Source organism: Paroedura picta, chromosome 1, assembly GCF_049243985.1.
Source record: "Paroedura picta isolate Pp20150507F chromosome 1, Ppicta_v3.0, whole genome shotgun sequence".
Lineage (NCBI taxonomy): Eukaryota > Metazoa > Chordata > Lepidosauria > Squamata > Gekkonidae > Paroedura > Paroedura picta.
In genome coordinates, this window is record NC_135369.1 from 179,463,908 (window position 1) to 179,490,454 (window position 26,547).

A 26,547-nucleotide genomic window follows, 5' to 3' on the forward strand; every position below is an offset into this window, starting at 1 on the left:
ATGGCATGGTCACCTGTTACTATTCCAAGGAGGCAAATAGCTATGTTCAGCTCCTCTAAACATGGTGTTTATGGATTTTGGATAGGCCTGCAGACTAAACAGTAGATGGTAGAAACAGCTAAAGACCAGATGGTAGGTTTCCATGTGTTCTTTTACGACTTGTAACGAGCCTGCTTTTCTGCTCGATAAACTCTAGGTGGGCCTTGAGGGGATGATGCGAGGATAAAACCCATGCCACTCAGAGCTCCCTGGAGAATACAAAGGTGCGAGAGATAAGACAGGTCTCAATCACGTTTCATGGTCTATGAAGACAGCCATGTAGCCAGAGGATTTTAAAACCTTTTCCGCACAAGGAATTTTTTGTGTCACAGACTCCTGACGCTGTTGGCTTATTGAGCCCCTTCCAAGTGACGCTGACAACGTTCCAAGTTTATGTTGCGATTCGGCCATTTTTAAACTGCGATGCGGTAAATCATGGAAAGTTGGAGCCGCTGGTGAGCAGCCAGCGTGCAACCAGGGCAAAGAATGTATTGGGGTGGGGAAAGGAGCCATAGACTCAGCAGCTTTGTCTGCTCTTCCCCTCCATATCCTTCCCAGCGAGGGAAGCAGATTCCCCCCCCCCGTCAGTTCAAACTCCATCAGGTTTCAATGTAGTGGTTTTTTATTAAGTGCCTCCTTCCCTTCCTCCTCTCGGTCATCAGACCCCCCGTCCCTTCTCCTCCTCTCTTCCCTCCCCCCAGCTGGACCACCCACCTACTGCTCAGTCATTCCCTTGTGCTCTGGTGGCGGCACTTTTCCCGCAGTGGCTGCTGAGGGTGGTCGCCAGGAATGGCGCCTTATAGGAAGCGGAGGGCACGGGTGGCACAGAGACAGCGCCCTGCTTAGGAAGTGCTTGAGGAGGGAGAGGGAGGGCAGGAGTCCTAGGCAATTGTGCAAGGGAATGGCTGAGAGGCAGGTGGGCAGACCAGCGGGAGGGAGGAAGAGAGAAGAAGGGACAGGGGTCTGACAACGGAAAGGAGGAAGGGAAGGAAGCACTTAGTAAAAAAAACATCACAGATAATGGAGGTTGAACTTATGGGGGGGACGTGGAATCTGTCTCCCTTGCCATGCCCTCCACTGGCTGGCCGTGTTTGTGGTTTTTAGGGGGAGGGGGCTTTACCTTACATGGCAATGTGTATGCATAGCAACGAATGCACATTGCCTCATGGTCAGAGCTTCAGACAGCTTGTCGGCTGCCTTACCACCCTGCACCACAAGAGGCTCTCTTTCAACGAATAAGGTAAAGGTAAAGGTATCCCCTGTGCGAGCACCGGGTCATGTCTGACCCTTGGGGTGACGCCCTCCAGCATTTTCATGGCAGACTCAATACGGGGTGGTTTGCCAGTGCCTTCCCCAGTCATGACCATTTACCCCCCAGCAAGCTGGGTACTCATTTTACCGACCTCGGAAGGATGGAAGGCTGAGTCAACCTTGAGCAGGCTGCTGGGATCGAACTCCCAGCCTCATGGGCAGAGCTTTCAGACAGCCTTTCAGCCGCTTACCACTCTGCGCCGCAAGAGGCTCACTTTTCAAGGAATAAGCTCCGCCAAGTAAAATGAGATTTCCATCTGACCGGACCTGCGTTCCCCTCAAAGAGGAAATAAGAAAACCGCCTTCAAGACAATTTACACAGGAAGGGAGGCCACTAAACAGCTGGATAAGCCCCAGCCTAGACCAAATATTTCTGAAACGAAAAACCAACAAAAGAATATGAACCTGCAGTGCATTGGAAAGGGCCCGGTCATCTCTGCTCGTGAGGAACACGGGCACGACCCCCGCGTCATAGAGCTTCAGCATGGCTTCGTTGAGTTGCGGGGAGGCTCTTGTGGGCCCGTTGCTGAAGAAGACCGCCACCTTCCTCATGAGGAAGCCGCTGCGGGCCCGTTTGAAGGTATTCCTGGCCACGAAGGACATGGCCGTCTCCAGGCTGCGCTGTTTGGTCGTCTGTATGGCTCGGAGGGCCTCGATCTGCTTCCGGAGATTGGCCTTCTTGCGGGAGTCAGCAAAGCGGATCTCCGTAGTGACCTCATTGTTGTACGTGACCAGAGCAACACGGGCGCCCCGGGGACAGTTGCTCTCGGCGATGGTGAGGTCGTTAACGATCGACAGCACCGCTTGCCTCATCCTGTTGAAAACGTCGGCACTTACGCCAGAAGAAGTGTCGATAGCAAAGGCCAATTCGGTCGGGTAAATGGGGCACTCCCTCGGGCCTGCAGGTGGGAGAAGAGGAGCTGTTCTCTTGTACATTCACATTTGGAAGATTTATGACAGGATTCACACCTTTTCTCCTCAGCTCCTTTGTTTTTCACATAGAGAATTCGGAAGAAGAGGAGCTGGTATTTATACTCTGCTTTTCACTACCCAAAGGAGTCTCAAAGCAGCTTACGATCGCCTTCGCTTCCTCTCCCTACCCGGTGAGGTAGGTGGAGCTGAGAGAGCTCAGAAAGAACTGGGACTGGCCCAAGGTCACCCAACAGGTCTAATAATCTCACAGCAGCTTACAATTGCCTATCCAGCCTCTCCCCACAACAGACGTCCTATGAGGCAGGTGAGGCTGAAAGGGTTCTGAAAGAACTGTGACTGGCCCACAGTCACCCAGCAGGCCTTATGAGCCTCAAAGTGGCTTATAATCACATTATTATTATTATTATTATTATTATTATTATTATTATTATTATTATTATTATTATTATTATTATTATTATTATATTAATTATTTAATTATTAATTATTAATTATTAATTATTAATTATTATTATTATATTTTAGACCGCCATTCTCCAATTAGGTCTCAGGGCGGTTTACTGCATAAAACAGTTAAAAACACAATAAAATCCCCATAAAACCCCAAATTACAAATTACATCATACAACATATATAACATATATAAGCGGCAGTGGTCACAATTCTAATCGCAATTACCCAACTTCCCCCATGTTCAGCCTGGTGGGAAATAATATTCAGAAGAGGGTGGGAGTCAATCCAGTAGATCTAACAAATGATCTCGATGTTGGAGATCTCAATGTTGGAGGGGATCCTCAGATGGATTAACGGGAGAACTGCCCTGGCCTCAACCATACGCCTGGCGGAAGAGCTCTGTCTTGCAGGCCCTGCGGAAAGCTGGTAACTCCCGCAGGGCCCTTAGCTCTTCCCTTTCTCTTCCCACAACAGACACCCTGTGAGGTTGACTGTGACTGGCCCATGGTCACCCAGTTGGCTGCATGTGGAGGAGGAATCGAACCTGGCTCTCCAGTTACCGCTATACCAAGTTGGCTCTCGATCTGGGCACACCAAGCTGGTAGTGGGAATATTTTTTAAAAAATTCAAGCATATTTGGATTCTAGCGTGGCAAAGCTGAAATTCTACAACTGTGATCAATCAGTGTGTGTCCTTTGAAGGGGACCACAAGCAGAAAGGGAAAAAGCCAGTTCTGGAGCAGTTGGCTCTGGACTTACCATAGCAGCAAGCTGTGAAGGACAACAAAAGAGAAGGGAAGAAAAACCAATTACTTCACAATCCATTCAGAAAAGAGAACATCGTAAACATTGTGAACAAACAAGCAAAATCAAGGACTTACGGCATTTATCTTTGATGTTGCGGACAAGGGCGCATTGCTTGAAGGGAAAAGAGAGGAAGAAAATGACCAAAAAAAATCAAGCACAAAAAAAGGCAAACCACTTGGCACAGTAAATGAATAGCTGACTTACATCTCTGGATTCTCCTCTGTCCCCCTTATGTCCCTGAAAGTGAAGATTAAAAAAAAAAAAAGGAAATTGGATTATAGGTTATGTGTTTAAGAAAGCGAGCTTTATACAAACTAGACAAGTTAGAATCATAGCATTGGAAGAGACCATAAGGGGCGTCTATGCTCAAGGCAGGATCAGCCTAAAGCATCCAGGATAAGTATCTGTCCAGCCACTGCTTGAAGACTGCCAACAAGGGGGAGCTCACCACCTCCTCAGGCAGCCCATTCCACTGCTGAACTACTTGGACTGTGAAATTTTTCATCCCTGATATCCAGCTGAGATTGTTCAACATGTTCCAGCATCTCTTAGCGGAGGACAATTAGGGCATTGGCAGGCATCTCTGGGCACCCAGCAGGAAGGAATGGAGTCAAAGCAGCACAGAAAATGATGGGAGTATGGAGAACATCATGCAGAAAGAGAACGGGGGCTTCTGGGATACTATCTGTCTGTCAGTCTGTCTGCCTGTCTGTCTCCACCCACCCAGCCACCCACCCAGTAAATCAGTCAATCCATCCATGCATCCATCCATCTTGGATGCATATTTTACTGAGAGATATACAAAGCAAAAGTACATTCTGCCTTGTGCTTTCCACATCCACAGGCAAGAGTTACTTCACTCATTGCTTCATCACTTCTGGAATTTTTGTGTGTATGTGTGTGTGTGTATACACACATCTACACACACAAGGATTCCAGGAGAGAGCAAGAAATAAGAATATATATGACTATTTACAAATTCTATAAGCCAACTCTAGGTTATGTATAGTCAACGTAAATTAGAAGGTGAAGAGGACGTGAAATGCAAGCCACAATTTTAACTGCAAACTAAATGTGAAAAGAAGTTCCTGAGTGTGGGGGCTTCGGTACCGATGCTCTCTTACCCCTCCAATATCTCGTATTACCATCAACTTACAGTTGGTCCTTCGTGTCCTCTCTCTCCTTTTTGACCTCGTATGCCCGGCTCTCCTGGGGTTCCCTAAACAGGGGTGGAAGAATAAGTGCATTTAGTTCATGCTGTACATATCTGCTCCCCAAAATGAATGGTCCCTGCTTGGTCCTCTCTATGCAGAGAGGTTCCAAATAATGCAGTTATCCAAATATGGACTAGTAGAACCTGATTAGCTCTCTTTTTGCATCCTCTTTTGCTTTCACACCATATAGTTGTGGCCAAGGGTGAAATGTACAGACTCTAGTTTGTGAATGTTATGAAAATGCCTGGCTGGGCAGCCAATGTGGCTAGGAAACTAGCCATTAGCAATGTTATAATATTTATTTATTTTTTAGATTTATTTCCCGCCACTCCCTAAATGGCTCGCGGCGGGTCACAATGTTCCAAAACCCCATTAAAACCCCCATTAAAAGACTTAAAATCCATCCCAATATGGCGGAGAAATCCCCTTCCTACCCCCTGTTATTAAGGGGGGTGGAGAAGGAGGTCCAACGATATTCACTCCAAAAGCCAGGGGGCAGTAGATGTACCTCGCCGACCCCAGCCTCAACCATAGGCCTGGCGGAAGAGCTCCGTTTTGCAGGCCCTGGGGAACCTGGAGAATCCTGCAGGGCACGCAGGGTGGACTCGAGGAAGTGGGGGGCCCACAAGTCTTGGAACCAAACTGGCTTACATTCTAATTTCCAGCAACGTAAATATGGGAAGCTACATTACCCTGTGGCCTCGGTTTCCCTTGGGGCCAGGATCGCCACTACCGCCTCGATCTCCAGGCGCTCCCTATTCAGAAGAAAGCAAAGGGTTAATGCTCTGGGTCAGACCCCACCGGGCTGGCATTCTTGCACTGATGCAGGCTTCCGATCGCTTTAAGTACCTTTGGCCCTGGATATCCTGGGAACCCTGGTTCTCCCTGTGGGAAGAAGCAAAGAAGATTATAGATGGCCACCTTCAAACCGTAGGTCTATTTCCAACAGAAGGTGTCGGGTAGTTCTTAAAGCATACTGGAAATCACACTGAGGTGGCAGGTTGGAGACGTCAGCTGTGGCGTAGGTGGGGCTGAGAGAGCTCTGACAGGACTGCTCTGCAAAAGCAGCACTAGGAGAACGGTGACTGGCCCAAAGCGACTTACAACCACCTTCCCTTCCCACAACAGACTCCCTGTGAGGTAAGTGAGGCTGATTGAGCTCTGTGAGAACTGTGGATGACAAGGTCACCCAGCCGGTTGCATGTGGAGGAGAAGTGGGGAATCAAGCCTGGTTCTCCAGACTAGAGACCGCCACTCTTAACTACTACACCAAGCTGTCTTTCAAGAGTCCCTTGAGCGGCAGGAAACCTGTTCAAGTCCTGCGTTTAAGCAAAAGCAGCCGAGATTCCTTGGAAGTCTCCGTTCTCGAGCGGAGGAGGCCCCTCACCTGAGTCTACCAGTGCCGATCCAGAGAGTGTACGTACCCGTCTGCCTTTCGCTCCCGGCCTGCCTACGCCGTCACGCCCATCGTCTCCCTGCAAGATGGAAAAGACGTCATGCAGGGACCCATAATGCAATTTCTGTGCAAGTTCTGCCAAGAGGGGTTGGTTGGAGAGCCTTGGGAATAAAAGACTGCAGAAGAGCCTCAATAGGGACTTCTGTGAAATGGACCGCCAACCATTCCGGGTTGCTTTGAACTGGAGGGGTTGGGTTACTCGGCCTCTGAGAAATAAAGTCACGGAGACGTCCAGTTTATGGCAGCAGGACAGTATTAGTTAGTTCTTGCTCAGGCAGGGGCCTTTGGCCTCCTCCTTACTTGCTCATCCTTACCGTTTCTCCTCGCGGCCCAACAGGACCAGCGGGCCCCTTCGGACCAGCATCACCAGGCTCACCCTGTAATTAAAAGAAAAAAGATCATATGCATTGACTGTGGAAGGTGGGAGTAGCCTAGCATCTGAGACTGGACTCTTAAGGAAAAGGAGGTCTCTGTGCTGTTGAGCAGACTTCTGCAGGGAACTCTTTTGATGGCCATAAACAAGCCCATTGCCCGGGGCAACTTACAGAGTTGTTGTAAGGATTATCTATTGTTTGAGAGGCATTTTGAACTTCTCAGAAGACTGTAGAGATGCTAATTATCACCTTTACCTAGTCAAGGAGCATGGGGATTGTACAAGACGGAGAGGGCTTAGCGTCTTGTCTCTTGTGCCTCTCTGATCTGGACTCATGAAGCGCATCTACCTGGGCAAGGTTCAGTGTACTGCCTTCCGCCCTTCTAGGTGGGAGATTCAATAAAACCCCTTATGCACAAAGAGTTTGTCCTTGTGGTCTACAAAAGGCAGAATATTAAGCGCATGTGTTTTTTCCTTGCCCGTTTTAGGTCGGGAGGCATTTTTAGTGTCTTAGCCCGTTGTTTGGCAAAGGCCGTTCAGAGAATTGGAACGTAGTCTTTTCAATGTCTCACCAAAACCCTGAGATAACTGAAACTGTGACAAGATTCTTATTTTTAGCAGTGAAATGACACAATGCAATTGTGTCAAAAGACCCAGTCAAAACCCTATGATGCCTGAGTGGACGATGAATAGTTACCTTGCTTGCTTAGGGTCTTTCTGTGCTATTACAGGATCAGTAGTTTATTGTTGAACCTCGCCCCTTGTTACAAAGATTCATGTTTGTTAATTTTGTCTTATGCTTTTAGTTTTTAATAGATTTTCTTTCTTTCTTTCTTTCTTTCTTTCTTTCTTTCTTTCTTTCTTTCTTTCTTTCTTTCTTTCTTTCTTTCTTTCTTTCTTTCTTTCTTTCTTTCTTTCTTTCTTTCTTTCTTTCCTTCTTCCTTCCCTCCCTCCCTCCCTCTCTCCCTCCCTCTCTCCCTCCCTCTCCCGCCCTCCTTCTCCCTCCTGCCCTCCATCTGTCTCCCTCCCTCATCTATCTCATTTCTCTACCACCCTCCCTTGAGGCTCAGGGTGGTTTATGTCATAAATTCACAGTTTGCAATTCCATTTAATTTTGGTACAATACATAATGATTAAGCTCATTAACACGTACATTTGTAAAACTTGCAACTTGTTTACACTGCAAACCCTTAAACTGTTAACTACATAGCCATATAACTGTTACTTGATGAGGTGTTCGGATGTAGGGTCGCCTTGTCTGGAGGTCAGGTAGCGTATCTGGTGGGAGAGGGTTTTACCGGGCCCAGTGGATGGTATTGGCTCATTGACCAATTTATATTTATATTACCTTTAAAAGGTAAAGGTATCCCCTGTGCAAGCACTGGGTCATGTCTGACCCTTGGGGTTTCGCTCTCCAGCGTTATCATGGCAGACTCAATACGGGGTGGTTTGCCAGTGCCTTCCCCAGTCATTACCGTTTACCCCCCAGCAAGCTGGGTACTCATTTTACCGACCTCGGAAGGATGGAAGGCTGAGTCAACATTGAGTCGGGTGCTGGGATTGAACTCCCAGCCTCATGGGCAAAGCTTTCAGACAGCTGCCTTACCACTCTGTGCCACAAGAGGCTCTAATATTACCTTTACCTGAACAAAACTAGACACAGAGTGAGTCTTTAGACCAGGGTTTCGGGAAACCCTGGGACTTCTCAACAGCCCTGGAAGGATTTCCCCAGTAGGTGGCAGTTAATTAATGTTTGTATACTTTTAAAATCAGGTAAACATATATAGAGTGATATGATCATATATGGCCATATTGACCTCCCCCCCAATGGCCAATGATGGGCCTGAAGAGGAGGGGAAGGAGAGGGGCCCTGGGTGGCTGTGTTCACAGCTCTGCTTCCCAATCATATTCTGCATGATGGCCCCACTTTTTGGGTTTCTCGAATCCTGAAGAATAGAATCTCAATAGTTAAACATTTGAGAAAGGCTGCTTTAGATATTAATTACAGTGCCTCCTCACCCCCTCCGCTTAAGGAGAAACTGGTATTAATCTTCTTTCTTTCAAAGGCTATGACAGCATGCAGGGGCAGGGAGAGGGGAGTTCTGATTTGCCCAACTGTGAAGGAGAAGGGGAATTACACCCTCTCTCCTATCCACGGGCGGTTCCACTCTGTGTGGCTGAGCATCCAAAGGCAGTGGGAAGATCCAGGCAGAATGTTCCCAAGGCCGCATCTGTTCCCACTCTGTTTCCGACCAACGGCATTTACTGGCAAATGAGTGCCCACGTTAATTGCGGTTACTTTTGTGAGATGGTTATTTACTCTTTGCTCTGAGTCCGGAGAGTCAGCCAGCTAGTGTACTGTTTGCAACACTGGACCACTTTTCTGGCACCCACTGAGTGTCCTGGGAATTGTGCATTCCTTAACTGTTATAAACATATCAATAATAATAGGGTACATGATCCGTTGTCACTCCACTAGAATAAGGGAATTACTGGGCACTGCATACTTAAAATGCATCCCTAGCTTAGAGGGGAGTCAATCTTTTTGGGGTCACTCATGATTAAAATGCCTGTCTTGACAGAATACTTATTACTGTAGTGAAATGACATCTCAACCTAACAGATGCATTTGGGTAAAAATGACAACTTTGTAAGAGAAATATGCAATTTACAGTCTGCTCAGGCTCAGAGTCCAGCTGTGTTACTGTTGTCACCTTCCCAACTAGAGAAAGAAGAACTGGGGATGGGGTGGGGGGGTACCATTTTTTTACAACCCGAAGGAGTCCCAAATGCCTACCTTCCTCTCCTCACAGCAGACACCCAGGGAAGTACTTGAAGCTGAGAAACCCCTGACAGAACTGTGACTGGTTCAAGGTCACCCAGAAGGCCTCGTGAGTCTCAAAGCGGCTTAAAACTGCCTTCCCTTCCCCACAACAGAAATCCTATGAGGTAAGTGGGACTGAGAGAGCTCTGAGAGAACGGTGACAGACCCAAGGTCACCCAGCAGGCCTCATGTGTGAGTCTCAAAGCGGCTTACAATTGCCTTCCCTTCCTTTCCCCTCAACAAACACCCTATGAGGTAGGTGGGGCTGAGAGAGCCTATGATTGGCCTGAGGTCACCCAGCTGGCTGCATGTGGAGGAGGCGTGGGGAATCAAACCTGGTTCTCTAGATCAGGGGTAGTCAACCTGGGGTCCTCCGGATGTTCGTGGACTACAATTCCCACGAGCCCCTGCCAGCAAACGCTGGCAGGGGCTCATGGGAATTGTAGTCCATGAACATCTGGAGGGCCACAGCTTGACTACCCCTGCTCTAGATTACAGGCCACTGCTCTTTAAGAACTGCACCAGGCAGTGGCTAGCTTCTAGCTTTGCTTAGGCCCAGACCAGACGTTCCAACTTTTAAAGTATTATGCCTGGGTTACCCCAACCAGACGTTGTTACTCATTTTCTAATCTAATTCAGACCGGGACCAGGCCACAGGCAGAAAAGAAAGGGCTTTGGTATTTGGCCACCCGGCACATATCCACCAATGCCCCTTGAGAAATACACTCCCTCGAAGAAGACCCTGGACTGCCCGTTATGTCGAGAGCCATGAGGAAACAGGTTAAAAAACTTACTGTGGAGTTTGGATTGAGAGGAGAACTGTCCAAATGCTAATGATGAGTAGCTAATAGCACCCCCCCCCCAAGACTCTCCCCCCACCCGCCACCAGAATGGACTCACAGAACGGCCCTATAGCCAAGACAATAGTAATTTTCCATAAGGGATGGTGGGGCCTCTGCTGGCATTTAAAAGAGAGACCTCTGGACAGAGATTTTCCTAGCTTGGAATGGGAGAGGTCCCAGGAGGGTCTGGGAATTGGGTGGAGAGGATTGTGATTTTTGGGAAGCTTAGCTGTGGCCATGCCCACCCGGAGCCCCTTCCACCCCCTCCAGACCCATCACTGGCCATTTTGGGAGGGGATGGGTGGGTAGACATGACCATATATGGTCCTATCACCGATAAATGTTTAACATTTTTTAAATATATATATATTAAGAATTAATTAACTCCCATCCATTAGGAATAACCTTCCAGGGCTGTCAAGAAACCCCGGGGTTTCACAAAACTCTGGTTGAGAAAACCTGCCTTAGAATTGGAGCTCTACCAGTCCCTGGCTAATAGACTGCTATTTCAATTGTGAGGTGAACTCCTCACTGAGGTCCAGCAACCTGGAACTGGCCCAGACAAGTACGTTCCACGGTCTTTGTGATAGGTGCCTCAATGCCATTCTTCCACATGACTATTTTCCCCTCAGACTTGGAAAGAACATTTGCTTCCAGCACTTTGACCCGGCAAGGAAGTAATATCATCTTTCGACACTAACCTTTCGACCGAGTGGACCGAGCCTGCCACGTTCTCCTCCGGCCCCAGGCGGACCACCTCCTCCCTGTAGAGACAAGGCTGTAAGCTTAGCAATAGGGCAATAAAACAATTCAAAATAAACACAGATTACAGATTACTATATATATATATTAGCAGAGATCTGCAACAGAAGGAGCAGGGAGAAAGCTTGCCAGAAGTGCTTTTGAGCGCAGTTCTGGAAACGAGTTCTTGGTTATGAGAACGGTTCAAAATATTTTGAGTCAGGTTATTTACTCAAAGAGCGGCATGTTACTGATCCACAGCTGGCTCTGTGCGATGTTTTCTTTAATGCTGTAAGAAGGAGCCAAGTTTGGATGAGTTTCACAAGTTGCAGAAATACTGCTTAGCAGTAGAACCGAATACATTTTTAAAATCAAATCATTTTTAATCAAATCGCATTGGGTTCTTTTATAGCTTTGGGGTTTGGACTTTCATTAACGCTCGGAGCTGAGAGTTGTGGCAGAATGTCAGAATGAAGTGAAACTGTCAACATGTATTTTCACTCAAAAGCTCCCGCCTTCCCCAGTGTGAGGGCCAGATTACATATTACAGATCTGTGATTAGCTCCATTTTCTTTAATATTACAAGAATTGTTTTTTTTTTTTAATATTCTGCTTTTCACTACCTGAAGGAGCCTCAGAGGGGCTTACAATCCCCTTTCCTTCCTCTCCCCACAATGGACATCCTGTGTGGTAGGTGGGGCTCAGAGTCCTCTGAAGGACTGGTCTGTGAAAACAGCTCGATCAGGACTGGGACTAGCCCAAAGTCACCCAGCTGGCTGCATTTGGAGGAGCAGGGAATCGAATCTAGCTCACCCAGTTAAAAGCTGCAGCTCTTAACCACTACACCAAGCTGTTTCTCTTTACATCCAAGTAACTAATCTAGTAAAGGGCAGTGTTTTATGTATTGTTTTGTCTACAGCTGTCATCATTGTGTTCTGTAGATTATCTTCCATATCCATATTGTTATGTATTGGTGCTCCTTGATCCTTGTGTTGAGAATTAACCAAAACAAAGATGCAGTGAACTGTAAAACTGAAATCTCTTACACTCCTGAGCTGCATCCCACTCCAAAAAAGTACCGTGCACACAGTTCGTAGTAAATAACAAATCTGAGTTGATGTGTTCAGGACTCTTGCAACATCCTGAAGTTATTTATTTTGTTTTTTTTAACCTGTCTGAAAATTCCAGTTAAGGGCACGTCAGACAGATGTCTCCCTAAAAGAGTGAGTTTTTAAAATGCGGACCACATCTTATGCTGCGCTCAGGGCTGGAGTGTAACGGAAGTTGTAATGGAACTGACGACAGTCCATTCTGCCACCTTTCCGAGCACGGCTTAAGAGGCAGGGAGGTGGCCAGCAGCGGCAGTCACAGCCATGCTGGCAGCAGTGGATGCAGTGGCCGCCGCGGCAGAGGTGGTGACCATCACAGCAGTGGCAGCCACAGCAAAGGAGGCGGCTAAGCGAGCAGAGTTCACAGATGGGCCTGGCCAGCTGCCGCCCCGCCCATGCTTCCTCCACTTACACTCCTGATGGGTGGAGGAAGCGGCAGCATGAGCAGGGCTCACCGCCAGGCCTGGACAGTTGCCACCTTGCCCATCCCACAGAAAGCCCCTGGTGCAGTGGCCACCAGCAACGGCCAGATTCTTGCAGATTCTGTGTTCCACAGATTCTGCAAAAATCTGATTTGCAGATTTTCTAAACTCTACCTTGAAGTGAAGGCAACGTATGGGGCTTGTGTATACTCCCTATTCCATCTTGGGTTGTGGTTTGGTTATTATTATTATTGATTTGATGATGTTGCTTTTTTAAGGATGCTTTGTTCGGCTTTTAATTAGTTTCGACATAATAAACTAGAAATACTATTGTTCACAAATTCTTGCCTTATGCCTCTGTCTACTTGGATGTTTTGTGGTCACTAACTTTTACCGGGGTATATACCCAGCTTTTGAACTCTGGTGCTGGAGAAGACTCTTGCGAGTCCCTTGGACTGCAAGGCGAACAAACCAGTCAGTCCTAGAGGAGATCAGCCCTGACTGCTCCTTAGAAGGCCAGATCCTGAAGATGAAACTCAAATACTTTGGCCACTTCATGAGAAGGAAGGACTCCCTGGAGAAGAGCCTAATGCTGTGAGCGATCGAGGGCAAAGGAAGAAGGGGACGACAGAGAATGAGGTGGCTGGATGGAGTCCCTGAAGCAGTTGGTGCAAACTTTGAGGAATGGTAGAGGACAGGAAGGCCTGGAGGATCATTGCCCATGGGGTCGCGATGGGTCGGATACGACTTCACACCTAACAACAACAATATAGGTTTTAATAGAGGGCTTTGACCACTCAGGGGAATCCTAACCTTAATTTCATACGCTTAAGCAAAATCAGGAGGTTATTGTTCTCCAGGCAATCGCTTTCTGTATCCAGGGAGAAAATTGTAAGTGGTTTCCCCATGTTTAAGGTTTTCCCATCAGCCGTGCCTCATTGCTGCATAAAGCCATTTTGACCTTCTTCAACTCGGTAAGTGATGATGGCGTTCCGCTTAGATGCTAATAATGAGGGAAGGATTTCAGCATCTTGATTAAGAAGGGAAATCATTTCCAGGTTCCAGAGCAACAACTATATGGGCTTCGTTCCATGTGTGGGGGATAGTTCCCTTTTTTTAATATAGTGTTGAAAAGGTTGCTCATGGGCTGGGCAAGCAGATGTTTTACAAAGCTCAGCAGGAAATCCATCTCTGCCTGGGGCTTGTTTGTCTTTCACGGTTTTGATTGTGTCTAGGACTTCCTCTGCTGTTCCAGAATTTGAAGAGAATCGCTGCCAATACAGAACTGAGAGGAGAACTACTGAATCCTAGTCCAGCCTTCAGGATGGGGTGGCCAAACTGTGGCTCTCCTGAGGTCCATGGACTACAATTCCCATGAGCATGCTGACAGGGGCTCATGGGAATTGTAGTCCATGGATCTCTGGAGAGCCAAAATTTGGCCACGCCTGCTTTACGAGATACTTCTGAGGTGGCTGGAGAGTTGCTGACTTTCAGGTGGGAGTAAATATAGGTGTGGTGATTAAGGCTTAGATAGGAATCCAAAGAGCCTCTTGTGGCGCAGAGTGGTAAGCGGCTGAAAGGCTGTCTGAAGCTCTGACCATGAGGCTGGGAGTTCGATCCCAGCAGCCGGCTCAAGGTTGACTCAGCCTTCCATCCTTCCGAGGTCGGTAAAATGAGTACCCAGCTTGCTGGGGGGTAAACGGTCATGACTGGGGAAGGCACTGGCAAACCACCCCGTATTGAGTCTGCCATGAAAACGCTGGAGGGCGTCACCCCAAGGGTCAGACATGACTCGGTGCTTGCACAGGGGATACCTTTACCTTTACCTTTTTAGGAATCTAAAGGTTGAGCTGCAAAAAAAAAATGGTTTTATTTTAAAACCCTCCCCTCCCTCTTTCACCTATTCACCATTAGTTATTTATATTTTATTTATTTTTGGATTTATACACCGCCATTCCCAATTGGGCTCACGGCGGTTTACAGACAATAAAAGAATAAAAACACAATAAAAACCCCGTAGTTACCCTTAATTATATTGCTTAATTATATAATAAACGATTAGCATCATCACCAATCTCAGGAACAATCGCTGATGCTGATAATGGTTTTGATAGTGTTTTTAATATACTGCTTGATTTTAATGTTAATTGATCTTATTCTTATTGTTTTATAATGTTACTAGCAGTAGAGCCCGCTGTCAAAAAAATACAGCGGGCCCTAGGGGAGGGTTTGCTTCCCCTCCCCCCCATGTAGCAAAACGTTCCCCAGGCCCCGGGGCTTGGGGAGCGTTTTAAGGCGGCGTGCAGCTTTCAAAACGGTCCCCAAGCCTTGGGGAAGGTCTTGGGAACCGTTGTTGGGGCCGGGGGCCAGGGAGCCTACCTTCGCTCTCGGCGGCCAGCAAAGTAATGGCCGCCGGAGCGAAGGAAAGCTCGGGGGGGGGGGGTTGGCCGGGCAAGCAGCCAATCAGTAGCCGCGCGCAGGTGGACTGACCAGCGGAGGGGCCAATCGATTGGGCCCGCCGCTGGTCAGTCCAGGGGAAGGAGCCTATCGGCACCCTTCCTCATCCCGGACAGGGCCCGCCTTCGGGGCCCTTACTCCTTTATTTAGTCGGCGCCGCGGGATGTGTTTAAAGATAACTTCATTGTGGTTCACTGAACTGAGACGGCAAGTCCGAGAGGGGCGGTGTACAAACTGACTAATAAATAAATAAAATTAAAATGTTGATAAAATCCCAGTTGTCTAGAGTGCCGTGGTACATCAAATGCGGAATCAACATTAACACATGGAACATATAAGGAATGAAATCCAAACACATTTTGACTCCTAAGTGGTCAGTGGTCAAATAAGTTTAAATGTACTTGTACAGTATAAAAATATATAACATCAGGGCTTCCTAGGTGGTTAAAAAATCTGGAGTAAGCTCCAAGTAATATGTATAATATTATTATATATAAAGGTAAAAGGTAAAGGTATCCCTGTGCAAGCACCAGGTCATGTCTGACCCTTGGGGTGACGCCCTCCAGCGTTTTCATGGCAGACTCACTACGGGGTGGTTTGCCAGTGCCTTCCCCAGTCATTACCGTTTACCCCCCAGCAAGCTGGGTACTCATTTTACCAACCTCAGAAGGACGGAAGGCTGAGTCAACCTTGAGCCGGCTGTTGGGATCCAACTCCCAGCCTCATGGTCAGAGCTTCAGACAGCATGTCAGCTGCCTTACCACCCTGCGCCACAAGAGGCCTTATGTATTATATATAAGAATGTCTAATATATGAGGCCCACATTTTGAAATATTAAAAGTCACCACTCTCGCTGTGGCCTGACTCTCATTCAAAGTACATTCTCATGTGTTAAGCAGAAGAACAACGTTGTCATGATCTAATAGACATGAATCAGGCTTGGGAGCATGCTGTAATATTATTCTGGTAATGTCATTTCTATGTGCCTTCCCTAGGGCGGGTGGAAAGAGACACGCGAAACGGACTTATTTCCTGGGATGTCTGTCGCCATGTGGACGCCAAATTTGGATTGGGGAGAATGCGTCCATTCCACCACAGAGCTATATAAATTTTTAATGTGAGTGTAAGCCCCAAGCATCTGCGCTACTGTGAAACTTCACGTTCTCACTATGTCAGCACATCTTTTCTCTTTGGACTGCTTCTCTTCTACTTATATTAATTCCTTATTATATGGGACTGGGAATTATGATCTATTGAGGGCCTTTTATGTAACTGTATTGTTGCGGCCTTCACGCTACCATTGTATTGATTCATGTATGTTAGATAATTGCGGTTGGATGATTAAATATTTGTGTTGTCCTTAATCACACCTATATTTGCTCTCAGTACTGCGTTTTTACTGAGCGCTGCTGATACATTCTCTAAGACAGTGGTTCTCAACCTTGGGGTCCCATTTGGGGTCACCTGGCCCCTTCCCGCGGGGTCACTATGTTGGTGACTGCCGTGGCAGCAACCTGCGGCAGCGGCCCGCAGCAGCGGTGATCTGCAGTGGTAGCAGGCGGCAACAGGTGGCAGCGGGTGGCAGCAGGCGAAGGCGGGTGGTGGCAGTGGCCAGCGGCAGGGTCATGTCACTGGCCATCTCTGGATTGTGGTGCGCCGGCGCGCACGCACATGTGCACCTGCGCACGCAGCCCATGGATTTGCACGCGCTGCCCCCGCTGCTGCAGTTGGGGTCGTGGTGCGAGGGCCGTTGACAACCGTTGCTCTAAGAGTTTCTTCTTTAGTTTTTTCTAAACTTTCAAGTGGGACTTGGAGATCTGGAATTACAACTGATCTCCAGACTGTGGTGATCAGCTTCCCTGAAGAAAACAGCGGTGCTGGAGGGTAGACCCTGCAGAAGGGTAGCCAGATGGTGATTCTCCAGATGTGCATGGACTTCAATTCCCATGAGCCCCAGCCAGCACTATGGGCACTTGGAGAGCCATAATTTGGCTACCCCTGCCCTATAGCACTACATATCGGCTGAGCTCCTGCAGCAGGGGTGGCCAGATGGTGACTCTCTAGATGTCCATGGACTTCAATTCCCATGAGCCCCAGCCAGCACCATGGGCACCTGGAGAGCCACAGTTTGGCCACCCCTGCCCTATAGCATCACATACCTGCTGAGCTCCTCCCTCCCCAAACTCTTCCTTCCCTCTCAAGGCTCCATCCACCCCAAAATCACCAGGTTATTTCCCAACCTGGAGTTGGCTACCTAAAGTGGTCAGGAACGAGGTATTCGAGCCCATTCAGGTTCGGCTTGTTTTCGTCCGCCCCCAAATAATTTTAAATAAACAAAAAAATGCTGATTTGTGTGTGTGTCAATCAGCACCTGTGCTCCTGAGGCTTCCACTCCCTTCACTGGATCAAACCAGTCAGACTCACTGTCTGCGGCACAGACAATAATACTACTAAAAACATTACCCTCGGTCCAGGGATGCCTTGCTCTCCTCGAAGACCCGGAGTTCCAGCCTGGCCAGGGGATCCCTGTGGAAAGCAGCAACAATCGTGACTGGGAGAAGAATAACACTTAGCTGAAACCAAGACCAAGCATCCAAGAGACAGCTCTTAAAATTACAGCCCTGCACCTTCCCCCTTGTGATACGAGACAAGCTAAGGAGGTCAAACGAATTTATTTTTTCCCCCTGCCTCAAGAAAACCAGTCAAAAGCAAAACATACAGAAACTTTGTGCAGATGTTTGTTCCGAGAACGCAAGAGGGTATCCGTGTTACTCGTTCGTAGAATATAACACAGAAATCCAGTGGCTTCTTAAAGACGAATAGTGTTGATTCCAACATGACCTTCCGGAAGTCCCCGCTCACTTCCACTCAGTGTTCCACCAGGAAAAAGATGCTCTCATAGAAGGGGGTTCGGATCTTATCCACTGACTAGTGAAGGGTGATGCCACTACTATAATAAATGGAAGTGGGGTCTCTTGATGGCCACAGAATGGTTTCACCAAATGGGTCAGAGTTAATTTTTGTTTTTATACACACACACACACACACACAGATTGGGTGATAGGACCATATATGGTTATGTCCACTCACCCACCCCCTCTCAAAATGGCCATTGATGGGCCTGGAGAGAAGGGGAGGGGTCCTGGTCATACAAATCCATACTGGCTGAGGCTCGTCGTACATGGTAGGAAATGGAGCCCAGAAAGGTAAGTACTTAACTGCCCTGGGGGAGGTATAGGTGGTGGAGAACGATGGAGCAGCAAATGCCTACCTCAGCCCTGTCTCCGGCCCAGCTGAGTAGGCCACTAGGCCATTTCTGGCATTTGGGTGGGCAGGGGGTGACAGAGCATGATGTCACATCTGATGGGAGTGTCTGGGTGATGTCACCCTTGGTCAGCAGAACACACTTCCTTGCTGCACCCCCAGGAGTCACATGTCACTTCTGGTGACATGTGACTCCTGGGGGTGTGGCAAGGAAGTGGGCTCTGCTGACCTCCTTTCTGGGGTTTCTCCAAGGCTGAAGAATGTTTCAGGGGCTTCTCAATGGTAAAAAAAAGTTGATAAAGGCTGCAGTATGTACAGGCCTCTGTGCACAGAGATAGTGCACAGAGTGCAGCCGTAGACCACCAAAAAACAAGGTCAACCTGGATCCATGTATCTGACATGTCAGTTCTAGCTCACAGAAACATGTTCCATAAGTCGATCCTTTAGCGCTTAAAGGGCTGCAACAGACACGGCACTTAAAGGGCTGCATCAGACGTAACACAGCCACCATTCTGGAATGTGCCACAATATAAGAAAGGGACCATCTGAAATCAGTTTCAGTGACAAACTCAACGCATACTCACCTGTGGGCCTCTGGTACCCTGTTCTCCCACGGAACCTTGTACACCTGGAGGACCTCTGTTTCCCTGAAGGATAACACAGGAAAGTCAGCACACTTAACTCAATGACATTGACAGGGGCAGTAGATCTGGAACAGTCAAAGGAGAGTACCTCTTCCTACCTCCTACAATGATGGACTGTGGTATGACAGAGAGTAACGATGGACTAATCGCCAGAGCTCTAACAGGGTCTAAGACAACTACTAAAAGTCATGGAATTGAACCTCCATGTTCAAAGGCAGTGCACAGCTGACTATCCACTGGAGGACAACAGAAGGAGGTTTTTTTTGCCTTTATCCCTTGTTTGTGAACTGGTCAATATGAAGGGAAGAGAATGCTGGACTGGATTCAGCAGGGATCTCCTTATACTTCACCATCTCAAAGAACTACATTCTGGTTATTTAATTTAGCAGATAATGGACGCGTTGGCTTCACAAAGAGCCAAATATAAAATAAATCATGCCTTTAATGTTTCCTTTAAGGTTTCCTGTTATGCCTGAGGGGATCCATTTCCCCCCTTCTTCTCCAGCATTTTCTTTTCCTCAAACAGTTCCCTGTATTTGCCTCAAGTCAGATTTGAAATAAATATGGACAGGAAACATGGCCTACAGACAGTGAAGTAGCTAATTTACCTCAGTAAATCTCAGGTTACGTACAGACACGAACCAATGCACAAACCGAATTTTCCCACAGAAATGAGGTCCAGGGAGGCACCTCCTCCAGACATTTCACAGACCTTTGACCAGCTTGGGGGTTTGGTTGGAAGCCATTTTAGGCTGACAGAAGATCGGTGAGCACATTTTGCTGCCAGCCTAAAATGTCTGCAAGTGATTTCAGTGTGCCAGCTTCCTTCCCCCTGCTTCTAAGGAAGCAGAAGCGAACCAAAGCGGCCTGAATCTGTTTGCTTCAGGGTCAGGTTGGGTCAAGTGGGTTTGAGTGTTTGGTTCAGGAAAATTCTGGTCCCCCCAAATTTCCAGTTTGTGCCCATCCCTATCTCAGGTTCACAGGACTTCCCCCCCCCCAATTATAAGTCACCAGTGAGACAGGGAGTAACATGGATGATGGATCCTAGCTGATTTTAGGCTGCTTTTGTTCTTAGGAATGTTAAGGTGCTCACTATGGTGGTGTAATGATTCACATATTGAACTAGGTCTGGGACTTGCGTTTTAATCCTGTCTCAGCCACACAGCTCTCCACTGGCCAAGTCACATTTTATTGGCCTGTTCTACCACACGGGGCTGTAATGAGGATAAAATGAGGGGAGATCTCTTTGGATGAAGGAGAGGACAAAAACTTGACAGATACCAAACAAAGCTTAACCATTTTGACAAGTATCTGTACAGCTTGCCAAAATAACTGTGTGTATTGAAAAGTATTTTAAAAGCTACCATATAGAGGATGGAGCAGAGTTGTTCCCTCTTGCCCCGGTGGGACAGACCACAACCAATGGGATGAAATTAATTCAAAAGAAATTCTGTCTAAACACCCGGAAGAAGTTCCTGATAGTTAGAGCGGTTCCTCAGTGGAACAGGCTTCCTCGGGAGGTGGTGGGTTCTCCATCTTTGGAAATTTTTAAACAGAGGCTGGATAGCCATCTGACAGAGAGGCTGATTCTGTGAAGGCTCAAGGGGGTGGCAGGTGACAGTGGATGAGCGATTGGGATGTGAGTGTCCTGCATATTTCAGGGGGTTGGACTAGATGACCCAGGAGGTCCCTTCCCACTCTGTTATTCTATGATTCTGTGTGGCCCTGGGGCAGGGGAAGTCTCTCAGGCAAATTCTCCTAAGGCAAAATCCCTAATTTATAGTATTCCTATCTGAAACCCCACCCACGTCCTGAAATATCTTAGATTTAATGGTGTATGGATTTTAATGGTGTATCGGCATATCAACATGGATGTAGATTAGCGGTACTTACTTTGATTCCAGGGGGTCCTCTTCTGCCCAGTCCTCCCTGCAGATCAATCAGGCAAAAGACACATTCGTTAGGGAAAAGAATCATCAGCAAAAAAACGGATGTCACCTCCTGCCAATGGCTTAAGCCTTCTTGTCTCTTTTGTATGAAACAAACTGATTGCACTTTCCCTTGGGGATAGCACTTTGGGGGGGATCAGGACAGGTAAGAATTCATTGGCCACAAGCTCCTCCTCAGGCCTCAGACTAGAGATGCCAGTCTCCAGGTGGCTCCTGGGGATCTCTAAAATGACGGCTCACCTCTAGACTACAGAGATCATTTCCATGGAGAAAATGGCTGCTTTTGAGGGGGGACTCTAGAGCCCTGCACCCCTGTCCTTCCCAAACTCGATCCCCAAATCTCCAGGGTTTTCCCATCCTGAAGCTGGCAACATAATTCTCCCCCTAACCCCTGGCCAGTGGCCAAGATTGACCTGAGAACCCTACCTCAGACACAGGGGAGAAGATTCAACCCCACCCTAATTTAATATTACTCCCTGCTCAACTTCTAGACACCCAACCAAGCTTGGGAGCAGGGGGTGGGATCTCCCTAGCTGGATGGCCTGAAGTCCTTCAATGTTGCCTCTGGGCTACCGCTTCCTTCATGTTTCTCCCAAAACAAAACCCACTTCCTGTTTCCCACTGATCCCTCAATGACCTCTCATGAGATAAGGGACAAGACGTAAATTAATTGGGAACCTCTGTGTGGGTTAAGCAAACACAGCATGGGAAACGACAGGCAAAAACCGAAAGTAAAACACACAAAGTAACTGCTGTTCTTAAAAGCCAGATTATAATTAATACGCACAGTTTTTGTTCTCTCAAAATGAATTTAGTCACGTTTCACATCAAAGAAAATAATCTCGCACAAAGGTTAATTCTCAACAAAATGGCATCTTCCGGTCTTGTTTTTTTTGGCTGCAGAAGAGACCTGAGCACAGATTTCAACGCCAAAGTATAACACCCCTTCCCAACGTTTTGCCGTTGGCTTTATCAAGGGAAACGCGAGGGTGTAGGAGGTTCTCCACTGTTTTAAAGAGTATATAGTAAGATATCCGTAACTGGTCTCTACAGAGAGCTGCTTCCAATGTGCTGGCAACAATTCATTCAAGAACACAGATTTCTTTCCAAAATATGCGGTAACATAATAATGGGACTAGCCTCTTCAATTCCAGCTATCTCCAGATTGCAGAGCTCAGTTCCCTTGGTGAAAGCGGCAGCTCTGAAGTGTGGACTCCACAACATCACGTCCCTACTGAGCTCCCTCACCAAATCTAGTAGTTCTCAAGCTGCCAACCAGTGGGAAGACTGAGCCAGAGAGTTCAAAACTAATTAAATGTGCAATGGGGACAGCATTCCTTTGTGACCATGCTCTGCAAAAGGCAGTTCTGCTGGGAGAAACAAGGCCATCAGCTCCCATCCACTATGTCCCCACACTGCCCTCTCTAGCAGCCTCTGCTGCATAATGTGGATTTGGTATCTTGGTATTTGACTTTACAGTTCCTGTGTGCTCCCTAAGGGAAGTCCCCACCAGAGACACCTTTTTCCATGGGAATACTTGAGGGCTGAACTGAAATACGCTAGATTTGTCTTTAGATGCAGGTGGGTCTCTGTGTTGGTCTGAAGCAGAAGAAGAAAGTTTTGAGTACCGCAGCACCTTTAAGACCAACAAACTTTTATTCTGGGCAGACGCTCTCGTGTGCAAACACACAGAATGATCCCTGAAGACGTGTGCTTGCACACAAAAAAAGTTATATCTTGAATCAAACTTAGGTTTGATTAGATTTGGACTCAAACCTAGGTTTGGTTTTGTGGCTATTTCTGCAAGACAAATCAAAGCAAGGAAATTAAAGGCAGGCCATCTATCGCTTCTGGGAGCAGGAGGTATATGTGAGAACAGACCAGCCTTTTTCAAACATGGGACCGTGAAGGTATCCTTTCATTCCCTGCCGTGGAAGTAAGAGGAGGGAGGAATTCCCCCTGGAAGTGAGGGGGACCTCAGGCAGCAAGGGTTTACATGGCTGGGACCCCTTCCCTTCCCACTCTCTCCCATCATTGGCCACGGGGGGGGGGGGGGTCAACCTGCCCAAATAAGGAAGGGAAGCATTTAAAAAAAATAAATAAGATAAAAACCCTTTTATTTCACAGGGTGGGAGGGCTCTCTCCCAGTTGCCATTCTAGTTGCCCCCTTGGGTGGGGTACCAGCTGTAAATTTGTGTCAAAATAGTCAAATAAAAAAATTTAAAAAAATATTAGAGAAATAATTAATCACTGATTTTAGTATATTATTGTCAATTTCAACTTTAATGTTTTGGTTTCCCCACCACCCCCCATGAATTAAAGAGAACAGCACCTGGTTGTTAAATAGATATTAACCCTCTCTGAATGTGTTGTGTGTATCTAATGCAGGGGTAGTCAAACTGCGGCCCTCCAGATGTCATGGACTACAATTCCCAGGAGCCTCTGCCAGCATTTGCTGGCAGGGGCTCCTGGGAATTGTAGTCCATGGACATCTGGAGGGCCGCAGTTTGACTACCCCTGATCTAATGTGTTTGTTGCCCCGGAGGGAGGCTGTCAAACCCAAAACACATCTGGTTTTAGGTGGCTCATCTGACATATTCGTACACCACCAAGAATGTTTATCGATTGTAAAATCTGACATTCAGACCCCAACCTTTTTAAAATTGGCACGTGCATACTATATAATGGATACTTTATTTTTATTTTTTTTTTAATTTGTTGGAGCTTGACCCTTTTGACACAAAACTGAAGATTCTGGCTTGAGTTTATTTCTCCTCTTTTGTCGTTCACTTGGGGCGCCAGCTGTAATCAGGGATTGCAATGAACAATACTTACATTTCTTCCAGGCCCTCCTGGGGCACCTTCTGGTCCATCGGCTCCAGGTTCTCCCTGGGAGAAACAAGCACATCAGTGACTTATTACTAAGAAGGCAAAAAGAACAGAAAGCAGACGCAGGGCCTTAAGAAGCATCTTCTGGGCATGAGCTGAGGTTCCCCCGCCCCCCAATCCATCGTTTTTGCTTTCCTTGCCCTATTGTACTGTAAATCCGATAATATATACTTTACCATTGGTCCAAGTTCACCCTTCGGGCCTCTGGGTCCTCTTTGAGTGCCGTCTGCTCCTGGTGCACCCTGGAAGCAACAGCAATGAAAATCAAATGGAGTTCAGGAGGCATGATGCTTTAGTGTTCAGTGCGGTTTGGATCCTTCAGTTGCATGTTGCTGTTCTGAGCAGAATGTCCGCATACACAACACATACACTCCACGCTGTAGCACGGAGAAATCCCCATCTCGCCATGTCCTAACCTCTGAAGATGCCAGTCACCGTGACCGGCAAAACGTCAGGGGCTAAAGCTACCAGATCGTACCCACGCAGCCTAGAAAACTCACAGGCCAGCCTCCCTGCCCAAACTCCCCTATTTACACCCACTTTGCAGTTCCCCACCTTTTAGTTATATATGATGTTTTAGGTAGATCAGGCACTGTTTATTTTAATGAGTTTAGCTGGGTTTTGTTTAGATTATTTATATTGTTTATATGTTGTAAGGCACCCGGAGTTGCAGGGTTGGGTGGCATACAAATGAAATAAATAATAAGAACAACCCCCAATACAGCCTATCTTCCTTCCTTATCCACCTGTGAAAAAGCTGGTTGGTTCCAACTCAAGTACCGTAAGTCTACAAAAAGAAGGACCCCGGAGAACTTTAAATTCCGAGAAAAATGGGAGGTGTGCCTCCCACAATACAAACACGGATGAACACTGTGAGGAGAAATGGCCCTGCTCCCTCACTGCACCAGACCCCTGTTTTCAGAGGTCCCATCTGTCCAGAGGTCCACAAACACACAACAAGCATGCAATTTGCACCCTGCAAAAATGGGAGGCACAAATTGTGCACACTGGAATTTTATTGTGGATGTGCACCATTGCCGGTCCAGATGGAATCCCAGAAAGCACAGGGGTTAGAAGGGCTCAGCAAATTGGAGGTGACCTTCTCTGAGCCTCATCTCTATTTAGAATGTCTGCAGAAGACTGGAGTCTCTCCAGAGTCTGGCCACCTGCACTGCGGGGAGAGGAGACAGAAACACAGAACGGCAAAGTCCTAAATGGGGTAGGAGGGACAGTGGCTCTCTTGTGAGGACTGACGGGGCTTCCTTTGTAAGTCTCACAGGAAGAACCACAGAACCGCTTTAAAGATCAATAGGAAAGGGGGAATAAAAACAATGGATTCCCAATGGTTTGTCAATGTGTGTGCGGAGGGGCGGGGGGTTGAAATGCAGGCATGACAAACCAGTATCACAGGACACACATTTCAAAAACGCTGATCCCGTTTGCAGGCTGAGAATTTCCGTTGTACATCCACAGAGGTAAATACATCAGCCAGTAATTAGGATTCCAATCATTCAGTCGTCTGAAATATTTCAGATGAGGAAATGCTTGTTCCAGTCCTGGAAACTCACTGTTTCACATGATACAGATGGCAAAGGCATGCTTTTGAGTATTATTCAGTTCTGCTTCGTAGCCGACCCTCCCAATGTTTCGGTGGAAATAGACTGCATTTTTATCTTCTTTTTTCCAAAACAAGAAAACTTCCTGTCGACTTGTGTCTATAAATCTAAAGCATTTGTTTCAAGGAAAGAAACCTTAGGGGAACAGTCGCCATGTATTCCCAATGCATACTATGAATTTCTGTTTTGGCTTATTCCGTGAGCAAATCATGTTTGCTCCCAGAACAGAGCTGTAGTTTTTCATAGCCAACGTGAGATTTCTATCGTTGATTCAGACTACAAGACACTGAGGACTAGACACTCAGGACTCCAGCATTCAGCTGCCTTCAAAATAGCCTGATCCTGTTCACACCAACCATTTAATCCAGATTGACCAAATTTAATTTAGGATTGATTATTTGATACGTTTGTAACGTGTGTCAGCTTCCATAGAGAAGAAGAAGAACCATTTTTTTAATACCCTGCTTTTCACGATCTGAAGGAGTCCCAAAACTGCTTGCCAACACCATTCCCTTCCTCTCCCCGCAACAGATGTCTTGGGAGCTGGGGGGGGGACGGGGACGAGAGAGCCCTGAGAGAACTGCTCTGCGAGAACAGCTCTAAGAGAACCGCGACTGGCTCAGTCACCCAGCTGGCTGCACATAGTGGGGAATCAAACCCGGTTCTCCAGATTAGAGTCTGCCTCTCTTAACCACTACACCCAGCTGGCTCTCAAGGAGTACAAGATCAGGTATCGAGAGTTTTCTGTTTAATAGCCCTCCTGAAGGCCACAGTCGGAAGGCGGAAGTGTTGATTTCTCGTACTTACCGAGTTTCCTCGCAGTCCACGGTCTCCTCGTTCTCCTTGATCTCCTTTGCCTCCCTTGTCGCCCTGTAACGGCAGACATGTCATGTCAAACGATGGACACTCGACGGTAGCATTCCTTAGCCCATGCAGTGCTACTCATCTGGAGCCTTAAGCGTTCAGGCAAACTCAAAATGGTTCCCATGCCAAGTAGACAGTAGATACAGCAGCCAACAGAATCATAGAATCATAGAGTTGGAAGGGGCCATACAGGCCATCTAGTCCAACCCCCTGCTCAACGCAGGATCAGCCCAAAGCATCCTAAAGTAGCAATCCCCAACCTGTGGGCCGCGGGCCACATGTGGTCCTTCGACTAATTGGAGGTGGGCCCCGAAGGACGCCTTCTCCCCCCCCCCCCGGCC

The 26,547-nt window shown here is 47.4% G+C and overlaps 1 protein-coding gene across 1 annotated transcript in view; it reads right to left on the minus strand.

The window, feature by feature from the left end:
• The window catches only part of COL6A3 (collagen type VI alpha 3 chain), a 164,080-nt gene that overhangs the window by 39,505 nt on the left and 98,028 nt on the right, over positions 1 to 26,547 (minus strand). The window contains exons 20-35 of the mRNA XM_077313796.1: positions 26,150 to 26,212; positions 23,903 to 23,968; positions 23,673 to 23,726; positions 20,782 to 20,817; positions 18,829 to 18,891; positions 17,444 to 17,506; positions 10,953 to 11,015; positions 6,527 to 6,589; positions 6,181 to 6,231; positions 5,606 to 5,641; positions 5,449 to 5,511; positions 4,699 to 4,761; positions 3,747 to 3,779; positions 3,617 to 3,653; positions 3,495 to 3,506; positions 1,756 to 2,249 (exon numbers count right to left, since the gene is read on the minus strand). Of these exons, the coding sequence (XP_077169911.1) occupies positions 1,756 to 2,249; positions 3,495 to 3,506; positions 3,617 to 3,653; positions 3,747 to 3,779; positions 4,699 to 4,761; positions 5,449 to 5,511; positions 5,606 to 5,641; positions 6,181 to 6,231; positions 6,527 to 6,589; positions 10,953 to 11,015; positions 17,444 to 17,506; positions 18,829 to 18,891; positions 20,782 to 20,817; positions 23,673 to 23,726; positions 23,903 to 23,968; positions 26,150 to 26,212 (1,260 nt within the window). The remainder of the gene's footprint in view (positions 1 to 1,755; positions 2,250 to 3,494; positions 3,507 to 3,616; positions 3,654 to 3,746; positions 3,780 to 4,698; positions 4,762 to 5,448; positions 5,512 to 5,605; positions 5,642 to 6,180; positions 6,232 to 6,526; positions 6,590 to 10,952; positions 11,016 to 17,443; positions 17,507 to 18,828; positions 18,892 to 20,781; positions 20,818 to 23,672; positions 23,727 to 23,902; positions 23,969 to 26,149; positions 26,213 to 26,547) is intronic.